We start from the raw sequence: 18,824 nt of genomic DNA on the forward strand, positions 1-18,824 counted from the left end.
CCAGAAGCATTTTCCAGCCAGCGTACAAGTTCTCTTTCCCACTTGATTATGGTCCCATCACCATATTTGTTATCTGCTGTTTGTTCATTAGCTTGAGGTAGTGAAAACAATGGAATTAACAGAAAAATGGCCTGTGGTTACATGTTCTTTCTCTTTTCTGGAGACTTCAAACCTATGGAACAGAGTTAGATCTATAGATCGTACTGTATAAAATGTGACCTACAAAACCTGAGAACCCAGGCTGTCAGTTCTCTGGCATGCCATTTGTCATCAGCATGGTGTAATTATCATGGACTTTAGTGACACAATAAATATGAGAGCACAGGTGGTATCCATTTTCAGCTGTTTAACTGAAGAAATGAAAGATCCTGTAATACAGAACCAACACAGAGAATTTGTCAGGCTACACTAAAAACTTCAATAGCTATGACCTTGAGGTCATAAAATTACTGATCAGGAGTAGAATTTTTTATGACACAGAAGTGAAGAGTATCGATTAAAAAAAATTTATAATGCAATATAAATGGACAAAATGGCCCACTTCAGTCCTCTGCATGGCCTGAAAACCCAGGAATGCTGTGTGCAAATCAATACAAATAATGTCTTAAAACATAAATTTCAATTCATTTACGAAATGCAGGCTACATTTTTTTTCTCTTGGAGCTACCACAAAAAAGGGAAAAAAAAAAAAGAAAGGAAAAAAAGCCACAGGGAATCATTCCTCTAATTTTCTGAAATTAGAATTCTGGTGTCTTTTGCATTTATAATTGTGGCAGAATGAGGCTGACTTTTGACTCCTGGGCCTCATCAGCTTCATGAACTCGAGGAGCTTGGTAATAGTGCCCTTTGCTACAGCTAGGACTGCAGCCATGGACTGGAGGTGGACCAGGTTCAGCCCTGCAAATAAGAACATTTATAAATAATTCTGTGAAGTGAAACACAAGCTCTGCACTCTCAGCCAAGCTCTCTGACTGAAATTGAATGTGATGGCACTGTACTCCAGGCTGGTGCCTCTAGGTTGCTCACCGCTGGCCAGGCAGGTTAAAGCATTTGCCCTGAGACTTAAAATTTCTCAATTTTGTTTTGTTTTGTTTGTTTGTTTGTTTTTCGCAGCTGTTCCCTGAGGCCCAGAGCTGGCCCTTTAGGCCAGGGGCGCAAAGGCCTTTTCCCGCCCATGGCGCCCACCGCCATTTTGTGTCTCAGTCCCCTCCCGGTCCCCTTCACCCTCCCGCCTTCTGTTTCCCTCTCAGCAGCTGGCAGGGCCATGGTAAGAAAATCTCTGGTGTCAGGCTTTGAGGGTGCCAGCTCACCCGCTGCCAGACACCGGTTTGGGATGGGATGGCATGGCAGTGCCTAAGGTTTCAATGGTTTTAGTTATTCTGGATTCTGTCTCCTCCTTTTCCTCAGAAGAGGGTCTGATCCTGGGTGGTGCTGAGCAGGTGCTAAGAGCAGGTTCCCTCCGCTGACCCCGGGAGCTTAGCTCGTGCCTCAGGATAAACAACCGGTACAACTGGATACTGCGCTTCCCTGTTTGGGGCCTGAAGCACTTTAAATCTTTAATAGCCTCTCTAATTGTCCTTTGATCCATGTGTTCCCAGTGCTGTTGTCTTTCACCTGATTCAGTTGTGGTGTGAGGTACATCATTTAACAATATTTAACTGAGACAAGGATATTGACGTGCCTTGAAGGGATAGTTGACTTTCCTACATAAGTGAACATGCGTTCTTCCATGTAATGGGATGGCAGCAGGTTTGACAGCCACACGATTAAGTAGTTTTTATAAAGCAAATTTGCAGTATCTTTCTGAGAGAGATTAGTTTTAAATTCTCTTTTAGAGAAATCACTTTATAGTCTCAGATAACTGCTTTATAGCCTGTCTACTTTTCTAGTGTATTCAACAGATCGTTATACCAATGACTAATGAAGTGTTTAACAGTTCTCACGCAGGGTGCCAGGTGTACAGGTAGCAAAAGCCATGCAAGGTATTTGTTAAAGAGTTTGGAGTGGGTGTCCTCTGAAAACAACAGCAGTTCTCCAATATTAAAGGTTATTAACGTTTGGATAACTTGATGGTTCCTTTTACAAAAAAAGTAAAATCTGACAACTGTTCCCTAAATATCAGCGATGTCTCTGAGCATAGCCATGGAACTGAAATCCTGAAATAATGAAAGGCGTTCAGAGAGGCTGACAAAACAGCCGTAGCGCAATTTTGGCATCAATGGAGGGGACATTGGTAGCTCACAGGAATGGGCCTGTGAGCCCACTGGCAGCCTGAAAATAATTGACTTGTTTTGTTTTTTTTTAAAATAAATTCAAAACTTTTCCATTTTTGAGGAAGGGATGAACTCATGTTTTAAAGTAGTTTAATATTAAATCCAGAAATTCAACTAAGGTGATTTTCAATGCAGCACTTTTATTTCCTTCCATGTAAATGACCTTTCATATCCAAGCTGCCTTATTGAATTTGGTTGGATTTCCCAGACAGGAGAAGGAGAGTAAATATTTTTTCATGGCCTGTGCTAATGGAGTTATTTAATGCTTTACAGAAACAACAACTACCAACCAACCAAACATTTGTTTGAGAAGCACAGATAGCATAGTAAAACTCATGACTATTACATAGCTGAATACAAACAATAAAGAATTTTCTACTTTAGATGGCTTGAAATGCTTTTATTGAAGACATGCTATTTAGGTCAAAACATTTGTATTAAAAAATGCTTGTTGTTCTCCTTATGAATAGTTTTAAGTGATTTGTTTAGATCTTTTTAAAATCTAAATTAATTTTCTCAAATTACAGATAAATGGCTTATTACAGTTCAACACGGGACTTTGTTGCACTTTCAGATCTGCATCCAAATCTTGCTCGTCCTGTAAGTCTCAGTGCCATAGTACTTTTGTTCTCAAGTGAAATTGTATATGGCTGTATTACATTACTGCAGAATTATGTAATTAACATGTATTTAGATACTAATAGCATTAGTATAATTGTTAGATATAAGGTACCTTACTTTCTTTGTGCATAAACCAGGAAAATGAAAATTGATGCTGTTGTTGTCCATAATATGTGGATACTACAACTACAGATATTGACTGGACAATTCAATGTCTGAAAGTATCAGAGGTTTCTTTGTAATGTTTTAAATGGATTCTGAATTAGTAAAGGCATGTACAGAGTCAGCATTATGCAGTCACAATACATCTGTAACCTACAATAGTCTTTCACAACAAGCTATGAACATAAGGCCTGGTCCTGCAGTCTTTACTTGTGTGCTCAATCCCACTAAGCTAAGTAAGGTAGTCCTTAATTATTCAAACAAAAATCTTGTTGAATGGTATGGTCTTTTAACTGGATAAAAAATCTCACAATTACACATCAAATGGGATTGTTTCTGTTTCTTTAGAACAAAAAGCAGGTTTTGTGCTTGTCAGGCTATTAAGGTGCAAAGAATTTTGCTTGTGGGAGTATGGGAGAGTAGGATGAACCAAAAAGTAAATTTAGCAAACAGCAGAGTTTTGTACTTAGTAGTTCCATGCAAATGTTGGATGCCCATGTGTGATCTTTTTGTTGTTGTTGTCCTGATACAAATGAGGACTATTATCACAGAAGTAAAAGTTGAACAAAAAGGTGTGCAGTGTAACTCAATGTTTTTCTCCTTTGGGTTTTAGATGATTGAATTAAAAATAGAAAGTCTGGGGACCCAGTTTTTCATTCTTTGGTATCCAAGATTGTTTTAATACAAGAAGGAGAAGGCTACATGGCTCTCTCTTAATTATTTCCCACCCATCACTCTCTATAGCCCACCAGTGATAACGTTTTTTTTAAATGTTTGGTGCTGCTGGGAGGTGGTGCCTGGAGAACAAAACAGAGAAGCTGCATTTCCACATGGATGCACTGCCAGCTGAGCTGCAGTGCCCTGCTACAGCTGCATCTCCCCACATAGGGAAAAGTAGATGCACGCCTGCAGAGCTGTATCCCCCACGGAAGACCTGATGCATTGTGAGGAGCTGAAAACAAGTTTTCCTGTTGCCACAGCTTTTTGTTTAGAGGGGCACAGTTTACCACTTTTTTTTTTCTCATTTATTTTAAACATATGAAAGAGAAATCACGTTTTCTCCAACTTTTTATAAACTCTGGTCTCCAGCAAAGTTAATCTGTGAGTCACAGTTACTCACAACACAATGGTTCACTAACTCAGTTAAAAGCTTTTATTTTACAAATAAAACTAAATTTGAGTATTCCAATTAGCAAACATTAATAATAATAATAATAATAAATAATAATAAAAGAAAACACAGCAACTTTCTTTACAATAACTCACCATTATCTGATGATAACCTCCTAAACACATACTGATCAGCCTAAAACAGCTGAGCTCTTGGCATTCAAAGTACCTAAATGTCATAATTTTTTACTTCGGAGTTTATTTTTTAAAAGTGAAAGAGACTTTTTGAAAAGTCTAAGAAGCTTGCACTGTTGTAATGCTGTAGTCTCATGATTTGGTTGAGCAGTCTTAAGCAATGCTCTGCCAAAAAAGGCAGTGCAGCCCATTCCCTTGTGGCAGGCGTGTTTCACTCCTCCTCTTCTGGTGAAACTAACGCTTGTGTAGTTGCACAATAAAGTCGATCAAGGAAATGATCTCTGAAAGTTTTTATACCCCTTTCTCCCCCCATAGTTTTCAGCCAGATCGCTTCCTTCTGCCAGCTTGCTGTGCAGCCCTAGTACTAACATAAGAATGATGAATAAATTTGCAGCAGGGATAGTGGAGATCTCTTTTGGAAACTGCAGTTTTACATCAGCATAGTTTATGTAAAAAGTCATCCTAAATGTCAGTTCTTCCCACCAGTGGAGAGATACAGGGTATGTTGTAGTTTGATTTAATTGATTTTTTTTTAAAGAAGCAAAAGTAAAAATAGAAAAAATCCTAACTCATTACATATTGTGGATAGATAGAAAATACTCTGTGATAAAAAGATTGGAAGAACTAGAATGTTACACTATTTCCACATCCATCCTTCTAATGAGTTTATGTCCATCAGGACAACGCAGCTACCTTGCTCCATCTAGTGATTCAGAGTAAACTGGGAACATGAGACCTAATTTTTGAGCATGTACAGATATTGTACAGTTTTAGTGGAGTCAGTTAGGTTGTACTGCTTTGTAAACAGATAGAAAATTCAGCATGTGTTGATTATTAAATTGCTGAACTGTCCCTTACTGATTGACTGCTGTGTTTCCCCTGCTGGAACAAGCAAGTCACAGAGTACTGCAAGTAAACTTGGATGTGTGTGATGTGGAAGAGATGTGGCACACTTTGTGTTTTGAAGTACCCTTGGGAACTTAAGGCAAATACGGGAATCTGCTGAGAAATGAGTGTATGATGCTTATTTATGAAAGTCAGAAGTCGAAGATACCTCCGTAGCCTCAGAGCCTTGTCTTTCCACCTGTCTTTCTGCTGTGCTGCAGTGACAGTCACCCTTCCAGGCTTTGTTACCATACTGGCTTTCATTGCTTACCTCTTAAATTCCCAAACTAGCACTGCTGTGCTCTTCTCTCATGCTGAGGAGATTTTTTTTTAAATACCACATAGATATATATGATAATACATATTATATATTATTCTACATCAACAACAACATCACTGCCTACCTGAGGAGAGGATACTATAAACGGCCAAAATTATGAATGTTTTGGGTTGAACTTTTGTCCTCTCATTGTCTTTACAAACAGAAACAGATGTATTTCCTTTAATATTTTTAGTCACATTTTTTAAAGTAAAATTGTATGTGTATGTTTTAGTCCTTAGTTCATATGATAATGTGGAATAAATAGATTAAAATGATTACCAGTCAGAAATATGTTTATTATCATCAGTAGAGTACAAGTCCATGAAATCTAATTCATCATATACATCTGTGTTTAATACTTGTATTCTATAATCTTTTTATTTTTTAGAATGTAATCGGTGTGGTTATTGGGAAAACAGATGTCAGAGGCTTTCCAGACAGAAAAAGTAGAGTCTTTTTTTTAACCGTTTTTACTTCATTTTCTTATGTGGTATAATTTGGCATGTATGACTGAAATCGATATTTAAATGATAAACAGACCTCTTAGTGTAAAGTGTATGGAATAGAAATGAAAAAAAAATAATTGTGGGGGATGGGAAACAAGGAGAGAGCAGCATTAGTTTGGGTAAACCTTATCAGTTAGAATTCATTCTAAAAAATTCCAGCATGGAAATATTTCAGCATCTGAAGAAGATGGTACCATTCTGAACATGCTACTACTATAAATACTGTTGGAGTCAATTCTTCATATTCATTCTGTCTTAGAAATGTTAAGGAGATATCTTGAGTGAAATGAGTAATTTCTGGTATGGGTAGCACCAAATTAATATTTCTCATGAAAAAATGGGAATAATACATTGTTAATACACTGTTAATTGGAAACTGAAATCATGTACCTACAGATTAGAGACAACACAGTGCTAGGAAGCACCTCCGGCCACAATCATGCCAGCTCTGTGTGAGGGGCTCGGTTACGCTGTTGGTACTGTCATCACTGAGCCTACTCTAGTGGTGAATTTTGGGGGGAAGTCATCCTCATGAGAAGCAATTCTACATAGCTGAGAAATGGGGTGGTTCATGTGGATGCGTCCATGGAACTACAGCCAGGTTGCGCTTACTGTATGCAGATGGCTCTACAATTGTTACTGATAATTTGAAAATAACATGTTGCAGGCTGCTGTATGATCCATGGAAAGCTTGTTAATTAGCTGTGAGGGAAAAGGGAACACAGCGTTTCTGACTCTCACTGATACCCTCTGAATCATGAACTTCTATGGGGCTGGAAACCCTTTGTTTTATTCAGTTAGACCCCTTAGTACTATCTGAACTGTAATACTGCCTGTAATCTGCAGCCGTGTATGTCATCTCGGTCTTCTCATACATGGGCACAGCCGTCTAAAGACTGCCTTCCTACTAGAATATTTCTGCTAGTTCATACGCTCATTTATAACGTTGCCTGATGAGTTACCTTTGTTAATGTGTTTGGGTAGGATGACTGCTTTGAATGTTGTACTGTACAGTTCTTTAATTTGTAAGTTTATATGGTGCTGCCTGACGTTAAGTGGTACGTGTATGTGGATAGTACGGTACGGGTACAGTTTATGTAGGAATTGTAGCTGTCCCCATTCATGAACACCAATGCGTTTACCGAAAAGTCTGCTGACCTCTAGTGGTATTCACCAGATTGCGGATGTCAATTCTTCATGACAAAATCTAGCCAAACCTTCTAATACAGATTTTATACATATGTTCCAGATTGAAACTAAGGTGTGCTACTGAATGCTAATAATACTGCTTGGTTTTGCAGACATTGGGTCTGAAAGATACACCTTCGGTTTCACTATTCGTGATTCACCAGCTTATTTTATCAATGTTAGTTCTTGGGGCAGAGAAGAATATATTAGATCGCTTTCAGAAAGCTTTAGAGTTGGTGACTGTGGTAAGTTGGAATTTTTCTCTTAACGTCTCTGTTTGAATGTGGATTTTTTTTCCCCCAGTAATTCAGTGTTATGTGTTTGTGGTTTTACTATATTTTTCTCTGAGGGCTTGGAAAACAGTCTAATTGGAAACAAATTGTTCAGTTAAGTATAAAGAGGAAGGGAATAAAATCTCTAGAATTTAAATTCAAAACCAGTAAATATGTAAACAAAAAGGCCAGATAGAAATCCACTGAATGCAGCCACCCAGAACTTACCTATAGTTGAGTGGGTCTAAACTCTTACATTACATTCAGTTCTTACAAACTATGAAAAATAAACTCTGCAAAGTAGTTCAGTATTGTTTTTTGTTGTTGTTGTTTTCATTACTTATAGGTATTACTGTGATTGTCCATTAAAAACACAACAGCAACCTATTTATTTACGGTCTGTGCTTGTATATTAAGTTAATAAAAAACCTCTGCTGCCCACGATTGCTATATCAGAATGTTTGGATGAAACTCGTGAAAAGTATGCACACAAGAACGCTTAGTCATTTTATTTCAATTAGATGTCTAGAGGACACCTTTGGGACTTTGGCTATAATGTGAGCTGTCTGGACAGACACTGTTTTCAGTATGAAAGCATTTAACAGTAGTTGTACCACATATCCGTTATTTTCCATATCCAACCTGGGAAGCAACCATTTTTAAAGCTACTTCTCTTTATATGTATCTGCTTGCAGTTTTCTAGCATAACTTGTCAATGTTTTATTTCAGTTACAATTGAAAATCCTTTAGTCCAGTCAAAGGAAGGAGAAAGGGAAGAAAAATTCAACCCTGTAACTCCTAGGTAAATTTAAAGTGTAGACTGGTAGATCTTTCCAGTAAGATCACAGTTAATAATTTCTTTAATTGCCAGCTGATTGCAGCAGCATACGATTGGTAGAAGTTTTATGGTCTTGCTCACTCTTCATCTCTTAAGCTTTGTAGCAAGTGTATATCCATAGCAGTTACACTCACTACTTACTTTCTGGCTAAAAAGAAAGAAGTAATAGAACAAATGTCAGGTAGAATCTTCACTGGGGAAAAGAGCTGTAGACTGCATTTCTGTGAAATACATTTATCCAGAATATATTGATTATACCTTATTTCAATTGGCTAGCAGTGCATTTCAAACATTACTGAACTCCTTGGGCTATTTCTTTTGAAAACCTCCTATAAAATCCAATCCGACTGTAGTAGTCTTACTATGTCACAATGCCAAAACCTCTCAATTACCTAGATTACAGACGTTTCAGAATTTATTTTTAGTTATTGTTAAGAGCTGAGAGGCTTAGAAATATGTATTCTACGTTGCTAGCTGGCTTTTCAATTCTAAGTAAATATTAAGTACACAATAATAAATCTTCCGTAAGAGGAAAGCTCTAAAATTATATTTAAAAATTACTGAAAAGTTGTAATTTATATATATCATTTGAGAAAACAAAGGAGAAAATCAGCAATTCTTTTCCCATGTGAATTAACGTTTTAGACTGTTGATTAAGTGAAATGTGACTTGGTTTTGTTCTGTGCTTACTATCTAGTTGCTACAAATTACTGCTCAGTGAAAATCATTCAGTGGTGAAAACTTCTTCATGTTACGAAATGGACACCAAACTACTTTCACTGTTGCACCTACCGGTCAAGGACCCTCAGGATTATTATTCACTGGGTGATATCGTTGCAAACGGACAAAGCCTTGATGGAAGAATCCTTAATGTGCTTGCAGCTGTAATGTCAGTAAGTTAAGGTGCCACAGTGTTTTTCTACTTAGCATGGCTAACTTAATTGACTTAAGTGTGAATATTGATTTTGGGACTCAGTGACCAGGAATCAGTGTTGTTTGTTTAGGTTGGCAGTCATTTCAACTGTGTTGAAGTACAGTCTACTTAAAGTTTTCATCTACAACATGAGGGAGAAAATTAAGGGAATGGAAATGTCCTACAGAAGTTGCCTTTTTGAAATCATACGTGTGCAAGCAGTAGATAATTTGCAAATATGCAAAACATGGATTTTTATAAAAGTGTCATCTTCTCTTTCTTTCTAAAGGTTGGGGAGCCAAAGTATTTTATGACTTCAGACAAAAGAAAAGGTCAGAGATGTGAAGCGAAGCTGTATGATGAAACAGAGATGTCTTTTCCAATAGTATGGTAAAATGTTTTAATTTACTAAAATACACACATTCATACAAGAGTAGATAAAGAATGCATACTCTTTACAGTAGTCTTAAATGTGTTATTTGCGTAGCAATTGTGATGAGGCAGCAACATATATTAAACAGATAATAGAGTAACCTTACATGTATTGTCTAGTTGTATGATGTACTGACAGACTGCTAGCTCACAGATGCCAATATGAAACATAATTCCAAATAATTACATTTTTTATTCAGAAATTTGAACTAATTCAGGAGGTGGGATTTAAAAAGAGTTACAAGGGCAGTTCATTTCTTCCACAAACTAATGGGGGGGGGGGAAGAGGAGTATGCTTCATTTTTAAAGCCAAGAAGAATTAAGAAGTGGAGTGGAGATAGGTTGTGGTTTTTTTTTTTTTTGCTTGTTTGGTTTGTTTTGTTTAAAATATCACAGAAATGTTTTGATACTATTTGGCCATATTTTCAAACTGTATCCCATTTACAAACACGACAATGTCCATACAATTTATGCATGTGATATTTGTTTACATGGGAGCATTTGCATTTTGCCCATAGTTTTTTTCAATAAACTCATGGCTTATCTACATGCAAGGGTATGTGGGTATTCGTTTGCACTCAGTTTGCTGTCCCTTGGTTAAAATGACCTTTGTTCCCTAGGTAAAAGTAGCAAGGTAGCAGCATTGCATTCTGTGTCTGAGTTGGAAATTGTACTGTCAGTCAGTGTAGTGTTTAGCAGAGTGTTTGTATGCTCGTGAACACTAGTAATTATCTATGGTGTGCAGTTTTCTAGCCCTTGAGCTGCCACCAGTGTTAATTTGCAGTGGCAACAGCTCTGTTATTCTTGTTCTAGTGCTGGTATGTAGTGATACAGAGCTGTGTGCTTTAGCAGTCCTCAGGAGAGACTAGGTGGAGTTCCTGTGGTTATCTTAAATAGTGCCTTTTGCTCTTTCATGGAGTTATAGGTAGAGTCAAAGATTTGAGGAAATCCTTGAGCAACAGCATTATAGTGAAGATATTTCAGAGGCCATCAGTGAACAGGTGGCTGAGCAATACTAGATGAAAAGTAAATATCTGAAACCTTTTTGCGGGGATTGAGAAAAACAGAACAGAGCTGTGCTTTGGCAGTATTCTTGCCATCCAAACTTAAGAGGAACTGCTTGAGATTTTTTCAAGCATTTTCATTTTTGAGTGATAGCACTGACCTCACTCTAGGCTTATCCACAGTTTACAAGGGTTCCAGTGTTGGAAAGCTGGCTGAACATCTGGCCTAGTGATGTGAGCAATTGGCTTGTTCCCACAGAAAAGGCTCAGATGATAAGCAGCTACTTTCTTTCTGATTTGCTTTAATTAGAAATTACTTCAGTCAAAACTTTGAAATGCATATAGCATTTTTCCAAGTGTGTGTGACATTTAATCATTTTGAACAGCCTAATAGCCCTTTTATTTTATTCTGTTTGGCATGGGATAATATAGGGACAGTATTGGATCATTCTTAAATCATCCTACTGGCTGTGAACTAGATGCACATGGATATATGCAGTATTTCATTTGCATGTGCATGTAATAAGCGAATTGTTCTCTTTGATCAGTTTAATTATAACTGTATTATTTGTTTTGTACTTAACAGTTCTAGTGCTTTTTCAAAAATGTTTTGACCCACTATTTTCTCTTGATTTAGTTGGGATAATGAGTCTATCCAGCTTGCACAAAGTTGGATCCCACGAAAAACAGGTATTATGTTCTCATTTTGATGTTTTTACTGTAGTTCTTAATGTGATGCATATTCTAAAGTAACAGATTTTTTATTTTGTGCCCAGTAATATTTGCAGCAGATGTGAGAATAAATTTTGACAAATTTAGGAACTGTATGACTGCAACTGTGATATCAAAGACCATTATTACAACTAATCCAGGTAAGAGCTATTGACGTATTGCTGTGGTGTTAGTAATCATTGTAGACTAGAAAGCATGAATGAATCCATCGGAGATCTGATTTCTTCTACCAGCTTGCCTCAAGAAGCTCCCTGCTTCTTGTCTGTTACATAGTGACCACGTTTTGGCTTCCATTTCATATACATATATATAATATAATAATATATATATATATAAAATCTAAGCAGCCTTCATATATTCCATGTATGACTAATGGTAAAAGAAAAAAAAAACAAACGGAAAAGCATCCCTTGGCTAAATCTAAGAGACATGATAGTGCTACCAGAACTTAAGAAGTTATATATTTGTTATTTTTGCGTATTACATATATTCGTAACTTAAATATATATATATTTTTAAGAAACTGCTGAAGCAAGTGTTCTCTTCAGCTTCATAAAAGAGAGTGCACAATCAGGAGCTTTGCATGATAAAATGGAGGAGCAATCAAAAGAATCCGTTAACTGTAAGTTAAAACACTGAACTAGATACTGTAGTTTCACAGTGCAGTTGAAATTTCAAGTTCTTTGTGTGTTCATAGAAACTAAGCTGGAGCCTGCCTGAGTACTTCAAGTTTGGATGTTACCGAGCTATCCCTTATGTTACTACTTATGTATCTTCAGGCGTGGTGACTATGTGAGCTTGTGTACTGACATGTTCTTTTCTGGCTTTAATAAGTAAGAAAGTTGGAGAGGGAAAGTTTTGATCAACTTTTGATCAACTTGTTTTGGGTTGATACAAAGATTAAGTATAAGATTTTCCTGATTTTTCTTTTATTATTTTTTTTCCTGTAATTATAAGCTTGCTCCAAAAGGTGTGCGGGGCTTTTCTGATGCTTTAGATTAAATCCTCTGTTCTTTACTACCTTGAAGTCCTTTTTTTCTGTTGTTGATCTTCTGTGATGTTTGTTTCTCAGACACCAAACATGTCTTTTAAATTTTTAGTGGAGACTATAGTTAACGTTTATACTGTGAAGCAGCTGAAAGAAAAAGCTTTACAGAGTGATGGGAAACTTGAACCAGTCTTTGGCATTATTTATGGCTACATTTCTACATTGGACATTGATGATAATGTATCTAAAGTTATTCGGAACAGATGGTAAGCAACTGTTTCTTTTAAGTTTGTATTTAAAAGTGTTTATCCTGCTACCCCTGGCCCAAATTAGAACAATATTTAGTCTAGTTCCAGACAAGAAGTAAAACTGCTCTGGAGGAGGACATGAATTTCTGTTGCGTAGACTTTTCAGCATTAGCAAGAAAGAGGAGCTGGCTTTATGAAGGACTTTCTGGTCCTTCAGAAAAGAGGCCATTTCTTCTTGGATGGACTGAGTGCAGAAGATAAATTTTTTTTAAGAGTCTCTTGGGAAATCTCAGTCTAAAGAACAGGCTCAAGCAGGGAGGAATTACATACATGCTTTAATTATCTTTGTGTTTCAGTTCAATATGCCATTTTGTGGTGAATGAAATGTCAAACACATGCACTTTCTGTGGTGACATCTCTTCAAATTCAGAGTCAACTTTTGCAAGCTTTGACATCCTCGTTAATCTGACAGACCATACAGGCACTCTTTACTCTTGTTACCTGTCTGACTGCGTAGCTGAGGAAACATTAGGCTGCACTGTAAGTAGAAACAAATGAGGTTGTTCTTATTTGATCTGAGCTGTGAAGCCTGATGAAAATTGCAAATTCATCTGACTGTTCTTCATATATACATATGTTCTTCATTTATATATGTGTGTATGTATATACATACAGTGGTTAAGCTGTGTACATATGGATATGTATCTATACTTAGATATATATACATACATGTGGTTTTTTTTAAAAGTCAAAACTTGGAAGTCATCGACTCCTAATAAGAAGAGACATGTTAAATGTAAGAGTGAATACCCTATTCAGAATACCACTTTATCTAAATTAATTTACACTTTTCTGAGAACACAATTGGAATTCCCTAACTTTGATTCTCAAAAACCCTGTAATTTATTGTGATTAATCTGACTGTCTAGGTATGTGTATCACGGCAAACACTATGTTAAAAGAGAAAAAATACAGCTTAAAATTAATCATCATTTTGTTGTGATGTTACAGTTATATGCTGAAGTAGTGTTCATTGATGTCATGTTATTAACAGGTTCATGAGTTCCTCACCCTAACAGAAGAGAAGAAGACTGCGTTGAAATGGCAACTTCTTCTGGAGCGAAGCAAGATTTATTTTAAAGTTGGTATTTAATATTAATTTCAAACAGTGGCTGTTTCCCATTAGGTAGTGTATGTCAGTTCTGCTGAACTTTTCAAAATAAGAATTGGTTTTTGTACACAGAATATTCCAAGTAAGTAGTTTTTGTCATAATTTCAGCATCGGATGATGTCTCTTCAGGAAGAAATGTACATTATTATTATTTATTTCATGCTTTATACTGGACTGGACTCCTTTTTTTCATAGAACTGCCTGTTTTAGGACAACTCTAAATTGACTCCCTGTTTATAAAGTTATCCTTCTTAGCAAAACTGTTCTTACTCTTCCTTCTCCTCCACCATCTGCTTCTATTTCCAGGAAATAATGAAAGTGTTTTACTTCAATAGTAAGAGGTATATAACATAAAATCTGTGTATTCATGTTTAAAATAATGTAAAATATGTATAAGTAAATCTGTCAATTAAATATGCTGTGTGATATTTGAAAATAATATATATCAACATACTATAAATCAGATTAAAAAAAAAAAAAGAAAAAAACAACAACAAAGACCTTGAATTATTTTTACAGATCACTTTGTCACCCAGTTGGAGAACTGGTCTGAAGGTGAATATACTTTCATGCAAACTGGCAGACCCCACAGAGGCAAGTCAGAGCTTGTTGGGAAAAAGAAAGAGATGAAACCATGTGGACTGATAACAGCTGGGAAAAGACCATTTCCTCACTATGTTATTAGAGGTAGAAGGTTGTTGTATTTTGCTAAGTATGTTCTGATGGTAGAGAAGGAATATGCATTACTAATTGTTTTAAGTGGTCTTCTGTGGTGATATTTTTTTCGAGTGTTTGTACTTTGAAAAGTTGTCTAAGTCCTTGGCCTAAGAAAAGTTAGTTCTGCTGAATTCGTCCCTTTGGGGGTGGGAAGTAGAAGCTTTCTTCACTCAGTTTAGAAAACGCTTGAAAAAAACAGAAATAACAATCATACAAGACAAATCTCTTGAGCTTTGTTTAACTGCTATGCTACTTTTGTGTTACTTCTGTGTTGTTTCAATAAATAAATAAATAAAGTATATCCCCTTTCAAGTATTGTCTGTGTTTGTTATGTACATTGTTAAGTCCAAACACGGAACTTTTGGCAACTGAGGTGAGTTGGAAATAGACAAGATTTTTATAAGTCTGCTTTTCTTTAGGACAGGCTAAGTTTTATTAGAACAGACTAATAATTACCAGGGACCCCTGACAATCAACAAAACAAGTTAAGACTGTAGGTGGCAGAAAAGAGAGTGATTCTTCTTCCCCAGCACAGTTGTTTTTAGCTGAACATAAAGAACCCAGGTATGTAAATTTTGCCCTTCTCCAGGTATTTTTTTTTTGTCTAAACAACATGGCAGAAAGGAAGCGATGGCAGAAACAGCGAATTTTGAGAATCACTACACTCATATTGCACCTTTGCACTTTTGTGAGTCAGAACAAAGGTTTAAATGTACAAATACTGCATGTGTTGGGTCACTGCATCTCTGCTATTGCAGCAATAAACAACTGCAGACTATTAGCTGTTACATCTGGAAAGTGTTGAATGCTTCCAATAATTTTAATCACAACTCAGCTCTGCAATCGATACACGGTGTTTAAGACCAAATTACAAATAGTGCATTGTTGCTGTTGCCATAGACAGTAATGCTTTACGGGCACAAAGGAAAGGAAACATTAAAGAGAGTGAGTTTCATCCTTTTTCCGTCAGAATTATTCACCCTAACTTCCCTGTTCAGACCAGCTCAGTGTGCTCACTTTGCTGTTTGGCCCAGCTTTTCATTGACTTGCAACAAATTCAGAGCACAGCGTTCCCACTGACTCAAGGAACATTTTGATTTCTACAAGGCAGGGGCTGGTTTTGTTCAGAAGTAATAGCTGAATGTTTATTTCAATTGGCCTTGACTCCTTAAGCGTTGTTTACGTAAAATCTGAATTATGTTCACAGCATTTAGTTATTATAAGGTCTCATCATACAAAAAATTTTTACACACGCTTTAAGCCATTGGCTGATGTTAAAATGCAGAGAATTGAGATGTGTCTGTGTGTTGGCAGGATTAGTACCTGGTGGTGTTTGGGCATGCAGAGATGTGCTTAAGATGCATGCAGCTGGACAAGCAAAACAGAAATTGGTAGAAAAAAATACATGTTTTGTTATACAACGTGTACTGCTTTCTTTTACCATATGATTGGCAGTATACTGGAGCATGCTGCTCTTTAACAGAGGTACTTGTCTTTGGGCTGCCATAATTTGGTCTGTAAGACTCCGAATGTACATTTTGAAACAAAACTTCTAGCAGTTATTAAGATCTGGCTTCAGCATTTCGCTTCAGCATTCACAGTTATTAAAAAAAAATCCATCTGTTTTTCTCAGAAATTGGATAAGTGTGCAGCCTTTGAAAATGGTAAGTTTTGACGTTCATGGGGAGAGTTTTTTTATTAATATTTTATAACTTGTTTTGTCACTCCTTTGACTTGAAAGAGAGCTCACTGTCATGTAAACTGGTAGAGAGCATAAGATCAGTTGGAGTTTGGAAACGGGAAAAGTTACATGATGTGGCTTTTTAACAGCTGGAAATATTTTTTAAAAAACCTTAAAAAACTGTTGCACTGTGTTATGTAAGTAACGGCAATTGCTGCAGTTAGATTTTGATAAAGCATATTTAAATCAGCGAAAGTAAAGACAAGTTTACTGGTGATCTTTACCAATGAGCTTCTTTATTCTTTATCTTTTGTATTATTATACTTTTAGAAGTATATTTAAAGCTTAGTTTAAGAAAATAATCTGCCAGGCATCTGGCACACTTCTGCTGCATAACGCCCCTTGGAGTGGGAGGGAAAGCAATCCTCTTTTAATTTGTACACTCAAAAAATGCATGGAGGAATCATGAAACTACTGTGAAAAGCAAACATCTCTACATTGCAGAATACTCTGAGGAGAGAGATTCTTTCTGAAGCTGTAATTCTTGGTTTACTATTACATATGCATCTTCGATTTCATATCACATGGGTGAGCCTTAGCTCCTAATTTTAATTTACAACCCCAAATCCTCAATCTTGGAAATAAAACCACTGAAAGGAGCCCCCACCCCATGTGACATGCGAACCTGGGCTTTGAGAATGCCCAAGCGTAACTTTCAAAGTGGTGGCCTACTAAGGGATTAATTAAAACCCTAGATATCTATGGTTTTATAGATTATTCACTGTAATGATGAAAACATATGCAGTGCTTTGCAAATGTGCCTTTCCCCATAGGCTTTTCCATGTTTCATCACAGCTCTTTTCTGTTGCAGCTCCCCAGTGATGACGGGCCCCAGCACCCAGGTGCAGAGCACCTCTGACTGCTGTTTTGTTGCCCATGAGCCAGCTCTTGGAGCACCCCCAGCTGCAAAGACCCCACCTTGACAGCTGCCAGGGTGTGTAGCTTCACACCCTGGGTGGATTCCAGTCCTCAGGTTAAACTTTTATCTCTCGTTGTGTACGTATGTTCTTACTACTTTAATACCTCTGTGCAAGGAAGCCAAGCGTACGGGACACCTGGGAGCCAGGACATGGAAGCCTTCCTGCTAACAAGCAGGTACCATGGGGAGAGCTGCAGTCCTTACCAGGATCTCAGAGCATTTTCCATACATCACCATTTTAATGTTTCACTTTTTATTTTTTATTTTAAGGCAATATATAGAACAGAAGGGCGCACACACACAGTGAGAGTCTTGCTGCTGCATTTCCTGCCCTGTTTTCATCTCCCAGCACAGTCTGCACAGAAAGTTCCAAGGTACCGTTTAGGTATTAACCAGCTGCCCCACGCTGGGTTGGACTCCTGGCCTGGTCTCCGCTGTACAGCCTCGGAGGAGGCTGAAACCTCCGTGGAAATGGGGTTGTTTTGGCCAAAGGTCTTCAGAGCTCATGAGCTAAGTGTCCTTGACAACTGACAGTCCAGTAGATGCTTAGGCCATATAAATTTAATTCACAGGACAGTTTGTGTGTCTCTTCATTCACCAGATACTCCCCAAAAGGCCTTCTCCTATGCAGACAGGGGTCCCAGCCGGGCTCTCCGCTAGGAATGACGCGTTTGCTGTGCCACCTTGAACCGCATGGTCAGGATGTCGCTTATCCCAGCCTCTATCTCATCGTTTACTTGCACAGACCCAACTCCTTCGGGAGTCCCCGTCAGAATCAAATCCCCTTCTTCCAGGGTGACAATTTCGCTGATGTAGCTGATCAGGTAGGGGATGGAGAAGATCATAGAGGAGGTCTCCCCCTCCTGCCTCAGCTTTCCATTCACCTTGAGCCAGATCTTCAGCTTGTGAGGGTCCGGGATCTTCTCCCTGGGCACAAATTCACTGACCGGGCAGGACGTGTTGAAGGCCTTGGCCAAGGTCCAGGGCAAACCCTTCTTTTTACACTCTTGCTGGGTGTCCCTGGCGGTCATGTCCAAGCACAGGGCGTAGCCTGCCACATGCTCCATAGCGGCTTGCTGGGTCACGGCCTGGGCTCTCTTCCCGATCACCACCCCCAGCTCCACTTCGTGGTGCAGGCTGTCGCAGTAGTAAGGCCGGAGAATGGGGGATCCTTCCCGCAGGTAGGCAGAGGAGGGCTTGAGGAAGAAGAGGGGCTCTGAGGGTGGCGCGCTCCCCATCTCCTTGGCGTGCTCGGCATAGTTGCGCCCCACGCACACGATGTTCCTGCCCCACTCCCAGAAGCGGGCCAGGGGCCGGGAGGAGGCCATGGGCTCGGCGGCTCCTTCGCCGGGATGCCCTTGGGGTGTCCTTGCCGGGCCCGGTGGCGCAAACCCTGCCTGCAACGGCGAGCTCCGACCTCCTTCCTTCCTTCCTTCCTTCCTTCCTTCCCCTGCCTGCTGCCCTCCCTCCTTCCCCCGCCTGCTCCCTCCCAGGGACAGGCCGCCTACCCCCCCGCCTCCTTACCCAGCCCCTCCACGGGGGTTGGCAAATGGCTCGGTTGGGGAAAAAAAAAAGGAAAAAAAAAAA

At 38.4% G+C, this 18,824-nt stretch overlaps 2 protein-coding genes across 2 annotated transcripts; one reads left to right on the top strand and one right to left on the bottom strand.

Moving 5' to 3' along the window:
• The first annotated feature begins 2,804 nt into the window (after positions 1-2,804).
• Positions 2,805-14,490, top strand: MEIOB (meiosis specific with OB-fold). Its single transcript, XM_035563318.1, has 13 exons — positions 2,805-2,873; positions 5,957-6,014; positions 7,376-7,507; positions 8,264-8,336; positions 9,070-9,265; positions 9,575-9,675; positions 11,359-11,411; positions 11,498-11,593; positions 11,974-12,075; positions 12,554-12,707; positions 13,046-13,229; positions 13,744-13,830; positions 14,380-14,490. Exons 1-13 carry the CDS (start codon positions 2,805-2,807, stop codon positions 14,488-14,490), a joined length of 1,416 nt encoding a protein of 471 aa, XP_035419211.1.
• A 2,983-nt stretch (positions 14,491-17,473) lies between these two features.
• FAHD1 (fumarylacetoacetate hydrolase domain containing 1) lies at positions 17,474-18,728 on the bottom strand. Its single transcript, XM_035563349.1, has one exon. It carries the CDS (start codon positions 18,563-18,565, stop codon positions 17,894-17,896), a length of 672 nt encoding a protein of 223 aa, XP_035419242.1. The 5' UTR covers positions 18,566-18,728; the 3' UTR covers positions 17,474-17,893.
• Between the last annotated feature and the right edge of the window lie 96 nt (positions 18,729-18,824).

Source organism: Cygnus atratus, chromosome 15 (genome assembly GCF_013377495.2).
Source record: "Cygnus atratus isolate AKBS03 ecotype Queensland, Australia chromosome 15, CAtr_DNAZoo_HiC_assembly, whole genome shotgun sequence".
Taxonomy (NCBI): domain Eukaryota; kingdom Metazoa; phylum Chordata; class Aves; order Anseriformes; family Anatidae; genus Cygnus; species Cygnus atratus.